This window comes from Acanthochromis polyacanthus, chromosome 18, assembly GCF_021347895.1.
Source record: "Acanthochromis polyacanthus isolate Apoly-LR-REF ecotype Palm Island chromosome 18, KAUST_Apoly_ChrSc, whole genome shotgun sequence".
Lineage (NCBI taxonomy): Eukaryota > Metazoa > Chordata > Actinopteri > Pomacentridae > Acanthochromis > Acanthochromis polyacanthus.
In genome coordinates, this window is record NC_067130.1 from 22,345,041 (window position 1) to 22,354,090 (window position 9,050).

Genomic DNA, 9,050 nt, shown 5'->3' on the forward strand with positions numbered 1-9,050 from the left:
AATCAGGATGTGGTCATTTCTTGCTGAAGAAATCCTTGGATGCCCAGATCTTGGTTTGTCTTCCAAACAAACCTGGTGGTTCATCTGTATTTCTGCAGTGTATTCAACTGCTGAAAGACTACATCTGCACTTCCTGCCTACCTGGTGGCAGCTGTGCAGTTCGTGATTGAGAATCTGTGTTTTCAGCAGTGTTTCCTGTGTTAGGTTCCTTGTTTTGGCCATTTTGTCTTTGAAGAACTTTCAAGTGTGCTGGCTTTATATAGACACAAAGCACAGGAACATTTTTAAAAAAAATAAAAGCACAACCTTCATTAGTGAATCACCGGTATCAAATTACCCAATACTCAAAATATCTTATGTACTTTTACAGAATCAATTTTAAGATTTTTATGGCTTTTTAAAGGATGTGTTTAGCATTTTGGCTGTGACTGTACTACAAGAAATTGCACTTGAAGACCCAAGACTGATTCTTTATGCAATATTTCAGAAATGCATGGGGTGTCCAAAAACTCTTATCTGTTTTTGACAAGACTTTTTCATATCTCTGGAAGACATGAAAAATCTGTCAAAATGTGTGATTATTTCTTTTTGACAAAGATGTACGTTTCAGTGACCATTATAGGAGCTGTTGAAAACTCAAGACTGTCATGATATACATGGTCCTTAAAAGTGTAAGTAAATGTCTATTCTCTGTATATGCCAGAGAACATGCAGCATTTCATTGTTGTTGCTGTCCATGTCTTGCAAATTTATTTTCATTAAAACATTTGATTTACTCTTTAAGATCAACAAAATGCATCATATTCTGCAAAGGGATTATTTAGTTTATATGTAGAATCTTTAAGTTGAAATACCATGATCACATGCAGTCAAATAGGCTTTGAGAAAATGAACATTTTATTTTTGGTATACCACATTCGGCTGTGTATACTTACCTTGTAAATAGATTAAATAAAACTTAAATTAGTTATTACAAATGAAGACCCTGAAACAGAGCACAACCTGTAAATAAATGTATTTATCATAGAAAAAAAATAATATGACAAATGTGAAACTGCAAAAAACTAACATACTGGACTAAAAAACATAGTCATCTAAGTTAAAACTTGGGTAAACACACCCAAACTATCTTCTTAGCTTTGCTTGCAAACGGCTCTGCATAACTGTGAGCCCAACAGTCTTAATGCTGGTGAACCCGAGCAACCTGCATCCTTTGCCATGAACTCGCACAAACAGTTGAACACAAACTGCAGCTAAAGTCAAGACGGAATGTGCAGCTTTCATGAACTTTAGGGCAACTGAGAACAAAGTTTCCTCATGTCAAATCAGGTCAACTGATCATAAAATTACCCACTAAAACACTCGATCAAACTCTGTCTGACTGGTGGTGGCGGGGTTTCGGTTTTGATTGGGCTGTTGCTGGGGCATGTGGCCTCTTCGTCTGGGCGGGGCCAGATACTCAAACATGGAGGTATTGTGGGTGGAAAGCATGTTCTTCAGGTCTGATGGCATGGGGTCAGACCAGAAGAAGTCATGGTTGAGTGCGTCATCACTGTCAATGCGCTGTGCTGGGTCAAGGACCAGGAGTTTATCTATGAGGTCCAGGGCATACGGGTCTTTGACATAAGCTTTGAGGCGGTCCTTCACTTTCCTCTTCTGGCCTTTAGGCAGCTCCATCTTCTGGTACAGCTCATATTTCTTATCCACACCAGGCCACACCTGATAGAAAAATGGTAAAGGTCAAGATCCAGCCGTTAAAGATGAAATGTGTGCTGACATGTAATGCAGCTTCAACCTAAAATGACATCTCACCTCAGCAGTGATGGAGCCACACAGCTGGCTGATCAGAGTTAGCTGGTGCTGCTCAGTGTTGCCTTGCATGATGGGACTTCTAGTCCACATCTCTGCCATGATGCAGCCCGCTCCCCACAGATCAATGGGAGGGCCATAGTCTCGCTCACCTACCAAAAACAATAAGAAGAAATTTGACCTTGAAGTTGTCTTGAGGTATATTTTTATACCAAGGAACCTTTCATAGTCTGACCATGGTTAATACAACGGAGACGACATGAAGTGGCTAAAGCCACTAATTTTCTTCTGGTTGTTGACTGTTCTCTAACTTGGTGAGCAGCTTTGAATTTGATGCAAACACAGCTGAATGAATTCACAGCATAATTGTTGTCTGTATCTCCAATGTATGGCGAGTTTGTCAGAGGAAGTCATAATTTTCAAATCATGATTTTAGTAGTGCAAAGCAGCAGCTTGAAGTGACTGCTGGTTAACATATCATCTTAATAAACTGCAATTCAAGAACTACTTCAAACAACGTGCGGTCTAACAATAGAAAAAGAAAACAATAGATCGCCCAAGGTGGAACTGATGAACTTCTTCCAGAAAATTCCTTCAAGGGCTCCAAAGCAGCTTTATCAGTAATTCAGCTAATTCAGCTGTATTAAAATACAGTATACCAGTTCAGAGAGCAGGAAATAGGCAAACAGATGTGCCCATTAGTTCCTGTGTGTTCTCTTCAGGTGGTAGCACTCTGCTGCAGTGTACTGCTGTTGAAATTTAAGTACAAACCACCTGTTTAGCTCTGTGACCAATGAGTCATGCCAAAAATGACTAGCATTGTGATATGAAAGAATAAAGCATTTCAAAACAAAACAAAATGAAAAAGACATTATTATGCTGACTAATCATGCAGCTTAGAACTAAACTTTTTACAAATTATAATGAGGACAACTGTGGCAAAAAACAGAAAAATGCCAGTCAAAAATAAAACTAATTTTCTTAAAATGCTAAAACTAAATCATATTAGTAGCCAAAGTGTACACTACAGCAGTGTGTAAAGCTTGCTCTGGTGATATGATAGGACCCAGCCATTACAGCTGTCCATACAACTTTACTCATGCAGACCAATGAAACAGTCCTCTGGCACAGTGAATAGCGCCATAGCATCCTCGGTTTCTTCCTCCTTCAGGGCAGAGGCATATACCTTCAGCCCTGCATCTATTTACTGAATGTCTGACTGTGGGAGACAGTAGTGTCTGTACATTTTTTGGCTTGTTGTGTTCACTAGAGTTTGACTGTGAAGTTTTGTGGTTGTCTCTTACCTAGCAGCAGCTCTGGAGGTCTGTACCACAGTGTGACCACACGGTTTGTGTAACGGTTTCCCTGGCTGTTTTTAGCGAGGCTGAAGGCTCGAGCCAAACCAAAGTCTGCCAGCTTCAGGACACCATCTCTGGTGATGAGCACATTCGCTGCTTTCATATCTCTGTGAAGGATCTGAGGTCACAGAACCATGAGGTTAACAAATAATCAAACAAAAGAGCATTTCACATATGATATCAAATAAATTAACAAGTTCCAATGCATTACAGCTCACAAGTAGCACCCTGGTGGCCTGAAGCTGTATAATAATCATTCCAGGGTTCTCACCAGGACTTTTTTACAGCGTAATGGCAGATCCCGAGAACCCTGCTATGCGCACGCGCACTAGCCTTCATTAAATCTCGCGAGCGGACGGCCCAGATGTCAGCCAATGACCGTCACACAGATGCTCCAAATGCTCGTGATTTAGGTCACTTCACCATACGTGGCATCACGGAAACAACCGAGACGTGCTAATTGAAACCCCGAGATTGGAAGCGACTCTTAATTTTACATGGGAACGGGTCAGTGAGGTGGGGAGACATAAATTTACCTAGATAGGCACCCAGTCGATAAAAACAAATGCACATGGAGTTATCTGTCAAAATAACTCTCTTTCACAGGGCCAACTGCCCCAATAAAGAAGTTTTCTCACATAAATATGGAAATATTACGAAAGCAAATGTGCTCAAAACACAATACCACAACTTGAAAGGCAGCGTAGCGGCCCTAATGACAGCGTAATCTTTTAAACTGACAGCGTAATGGCCCGTTACGCTGAAATGCGCTGGCGAGAACCCTGTATTCATATTAATTAATGTGTCACTTAATCTCCTTGATGTTAAGATTAGCTACAGTCAAAACTAGGTGTGTTTGGGACACCTGCATGATGATATCTACATGATACAGGGTTAGAAAACTTTCTTGGATCCAGGATAAATAACAGTGACTGTTGTGAGTGAAACTCACTGTTGAGACTATTCAGCAAGCATTCAGTAAAATACAATATGCAGGGCTCCAGACTGCGACTAAATGGTCGCATTTTGTGAACAAAATTTGAGCGAGTGCGAGTAAATTTTCCATCTACTCGCGCATGTGCGACCAGTAAATTTGCCAATTTTTTTTATATCACTATTGAATATTTTTTGTTGCCGACAAATTTCTGCTCCACACTTCAACCCAGTACACAGTAATGCACAAATGAGTTGGTTTAACCGACATTAACTCCAAAAGAAGAAGAAAGGAGACGAACACCAAAGAAGAAGAAGGCGGGCCAATGGCTGTGTCCGAAATGGCATACTAACGTACTACATACTCAATGAGTATATACTGTATACTACGTACTATAAGTATGATTAGAATGCCAACCGTTCACACTGTAGTATACTACTACGTTTCCCATAATGCATTTCAAACCTCCGACGACAAAAACTGGAAGTACGGCTATCAAATATCTCTGCTGAATGCTGGCTTCAGGTCGATTTTACGCTAACAAACAGTCGCATAATTAATGTGGCAATTTCAAGCCGGCACTCCTCATGCAGTTATTAGCCAGATTATGCGAATCGTTTCAATTGTAGCTGCAGGCTACTGGAGGTAGCTGCTACTTGTTCTGTATGTAAAGCGAGCTGCTGCAACTAGCTGCTAGCATTCAGTAGCACGTTGTGAGGCGTCTGACAAATTTAAAACGTTGGTCAGAAAACACCTATTTCTCAAATTTGTGGGGTGATTAGGATGACTACTTAACCACATAAAATAAATAAAAATCCCCCCTGTCCGGCCACAGATCCCGCAGAGGCTTCCTTTTCAGTGGGTAGCTCGCAAAGCATTATGGGGCGGTTGAGTATGACTCGTGTGGTCACCGCGCATACTTAAAAATTTTCTGGAAATAGTATATATCCGGGTATTTCTCGAATACTCAGTCTTTTCATACTATCTAATGTGAACGCACTACATACTTATTTTGACGTAACACTTAGTATGAGTAGTACGTTAGTATGCCATTTTGGACACAGCCAATGTGTGTGAGAGCGAGGGGCGAATGACGGTAAAGCTCCTGATGTTTCACAAGGCCTTTATTTACGTTCAGCCTTATTTTGAACACTTTTCTGTCCTTCACTCCTTTCTTGTCTCCATTCCAGCTGCTTATAAGTTTAGACATATTCTTTGCTAGACAGCAACAGTGTGAAACCGTTTTCTTTCAACTTTACGTGGATTTCCAGACTTTTCAGCAGCATCTTCTTAGAGAAACACTTCCTGTGCCGCTGAAATGGTCACAAAATAAAAGCCTGTAGCATTAAAAATATGCCTTCAAAATAAAAGCCTGCGGGAAACAGTTATTTTAACACTAGCAAAACATAGGCTTGCAAAAAGTGATGAATTGATCACCAGACTTTTGTAAGAGTAATTTACACGTGATTCAGTATAAATACATAATGTGCACACGCATAACACATGCCTGTACTCAGCACAAGGTCATTTTTATTACAGATTTCATCCGTCGGAAATGATACATCAACTGAGCAGCCTTGGTGGAGTACTGTGCTCTCAGAGTGCTCTCAGAGTGCTTTTCTTGTTATGTTGTATCAACTGCTGCACAATAAATTGTTAGTTGAAAACATAGTTTCCGCATTTATTGTGCAAGTATTTATACAGTGAAAATGAGAGGAAATGTGAATATTTACTTTGCAAGTCGATTTTGGTGTGCGCCCCTAAATTTTCTGCCTGTGCTCCTAAAATATTAAGTTAGGGGCCACTGTGCTCCTAGGAAAAAAAGTTAGTCTGGAGCCCTGATATGCACCTTTCCTAATACTAATAAGGTTATGAACTGTTTTAGATCCTAAATCTGTAAACAATTTTATGGTGAAAGAAGTTATTGGTGGTCATCTTTGCTTAACCCTTACCTTGTTTCTGTGGATGTAGTACAATCCATTTAGCAGCATTTGCATGACCTTCTTAATCTCTGCCAGGGTGAACTTCACATTGGCATTGCTCAGCAGCCCAGCAAGGTCATGTTCACAGAAGTCGAACACCAAGTAGATACTGCCTTTGTATCTGTTGAACTGAGTAGCTTCACCAACAGCGAGAGGAAAAATAAATGAAATATCTACCAACAGACTAATTTTACACAACATATGCTTCATGTTGCCATCATTACAGCCAGGTATACTTTCTTAATGTATACATGATAGATGAAAACAACAGACAGAAAATTGAACCTCCACCATTCAATAATGAATTTTTTACATGTCACCAACCTTTGGTTCTGCAGATCTCAATCAGATTGACCACATTCTCATGTTTGAGTAGCTGAAGAATCTTGATCTCTCTCAGAGCTGTGATGGGGAACTGAAACAAAAAGGCCAGAGAGCAACTTCTTTAAGTGACTGCCATGCTTAAGTGGTTAAGGGAGGATGTCTAGCAAATGGACAAATCCTAGACTTTAAACCCACTAAGGTGAACAGCACCAGATAAGTTCAGGGCTCCATTCCTATCGGTTATGTGACAGCAAGAGACAGGACAAGTATGTGTGCTCAGCTGCACTAATTACAGTAAATCAATAAACAGGAAGTCAGTTTTTCCAGTTGTGATGGATGTCTACAACAGTGTGTGTGAGTGACAATTCTACCACTTCCTTTGTTCTGCCTTTCAACAAAAGATGTAGTGACCTGAGTATATGTTTGCGCTCCGTCTGTTTGTGTCTCCTACAGGCCAGATTATGGATTCTCATAAGTAGCTCTTAAAATTTGTTGTTCACTCACACCACAAAGAAAATGTATTTACATTTTACCAGTTACCATGCTGTATTCACGCAGGGGCACAACCAGGACAGATATACATCAAAAGTGAGCTGTATCTTCTCCCCTCCAGCCAGCCCACTCTGCTTCCCATTCTACATGTGTTTTTGGTCTTATTCCACCTTGCTTTGGCCTCTTCCTACCTGCATCTCACTGCCTTTCCAATCTCTCACAAGAATTGCATGACTTTTGCACATCTTTGTAGATGAAATGCAAGTGATCATACAAACAGGGATAGCAGCACACAGAGAGTTTCTCACCAAAGGAATTTATGGTTTGGTTGTTGGCTGAATAGATTTGCTTGCTGGGTGACCAATAAAAACAAAGGTGTTTGAGGGAGAAGCTGGCATTATGCCTGCGGTCACACCAATCAGCAAGCAGGCATACCAGTCCAGATTATCTGTGTCGAAAATTAACATTTGATAGGTGGTGCAGACACTCGCTGTAAGCAACTCAAGACCAATGTTTGTTATCTACCCAAGTCCACAAGACTCCATGTGGATCCCAAAATCTGTGTCTGCATGGCGACTCTGTTAGCAGGTAGTGGTGCACATGCTGAGCACTATGGTGCATGTCTGGAACATACAGATGCTGTTCAACTGTGCATGTATGGAATGCAACCATGCCAACTGACTCCAATCGGATTATAAAGTAGCATAATAATCACAACTACATGTTCATGGTGTCTACAGCTACCTGTATGGACGTCCACAAGGCAGTATAATCAAGGATTAAAGGTTGAACGATTTCCAAAGCATTCAGGCTTTGTGACAGGGAGTACACAGAGACCATACAAAGAATCTGAGACTGGCCAGACAATATCAGTTTTCAGCATAACAGACTAGATAATTAACCATCAGTCTATAAATTTTTCTTACCCCCTCTTTCTCATTTTCCATCAAAACTTTCTTGAGTGCAACCTTCTTCCCCGTCTGCCTGTGCTTTGCTTTGAACACCTCCCTAGGAAAAACAGATCAGAACGTTACAACTCAACAGCCAGCAAAACATTAAGCATGTTCTCTTAGTTGACAGCCTTAATTTATTTGTGTGTATATATATATATATATATATATATATATATATGAACCGTTTCACTGACTATCACTGAAATCGATAGTACTGACTGAATATTCACTGCGATAAAAAACAAGCAAACAAAAGGGTGATGAATTTTGCAATCTCTGTTGTATTAACTGCACTACTAGCAGTGTAAAACGAACATGGAAGCAAATCAGGACTAAACACAAAACCATATTTAGTTGCTCTCTACATCAGATCATACAAGCTCAATGCATATAGGTTCCGAGTCGACCTGATGTATCTTAGGGAAGAATTAAGGCCCAAATTCTAAACGGAACCTTTATTGGGACAAATTAGCTGTGGACTACATATTACTGAAAACTCTGGATTCAGGCTCAACATATCTCGCTAACTCAATCTTGTAGTGCTGGCAACTCATAACGGCTTACATCCGTTGTACCATCAGGAGTAGCACCTAATTCAGCTGGTATACAGAAAAATTGGACTTTATCAGCTGCCACCTACCAAAAACAAGCCTTCTTATCAGACAGTAGTTATTATATGCTTTTAAAAATATTAGCCGATTAAAGGAAACGAAGGACGCTTGTTTCCTGGTTCTCTTTTATTTTCCTTAAGGCTAGCAGTTAGCACAACTCACAGTTACAGCCACAACACAAAATGTTGGTCTACTCACCCAAAGGTCCCCTGTCCTATCTTGGCCATTTTTTCATATTTCGAGAACTCGTCGCAGAAAGGAAATTCTACTCCATCGTAGTATTTCGACATAATGGCGGCCTCCCGGTCGGGCCTGGAAAGAAGACATCTCACACGTTATTAAGACGTTTTTGTCAAACGAGGGCTATAAAAGACACGCCCTAATTTCATTTAATTAACGAAATGACAACTGTTTAACAAATTCAATTATAAATGGCTGTATTTTTTACTTTTCAGCCCCGCCGGCGTTGCTTGTTTTGTCTCGCTGCATCTTCTCCCCGTTCGTGGCCGCGACCCTGTTGCGTATGCTGCGTTTGGATTCAGCTTCTTCTTCTTCTTCTTCTTCTTGTTTTACGGCGGTTGGCATCC

The 9,050-nt window shown here is 40.5% G+C and overlaps 1 protein-coding gene across 1 annotated transcript; it reads right to left on the minus strand.

Moving 5' to 3' along the window:
- Window positions 1-998: 998 nt before the first annotated feature.
- cdk9 (cyclin-dependent kinase 9 (CDC2-related kinase)) lies at window positions 999-9,049 on the minus strand. Its single transcript, XM_022206769.2, has 8 exons — window positions 8,912-9,049; window positions 8,662-8,775; window positions 7,826-7,907; window positions 6,408-6,498; window positions 6,054-6,220; window positions 3,114-3,285; window positions 1,813-1,961; window positions 999-1,719 (listed from the first exon to the last, which is right to left on the minus strand). Exons 1-8 carry the CDS (start codon window positions 9,046-9,048, stop codon window positions 1,354-1,356), a joined length of 1,278 nt encoding a protein of 425 aa, XP_022062461.2. The 5' UTR covers window position 9,049; the 3' UTR covers window positions 999-1,353.
- Window position 9,050: the final 1 nt, after the last annotated feature.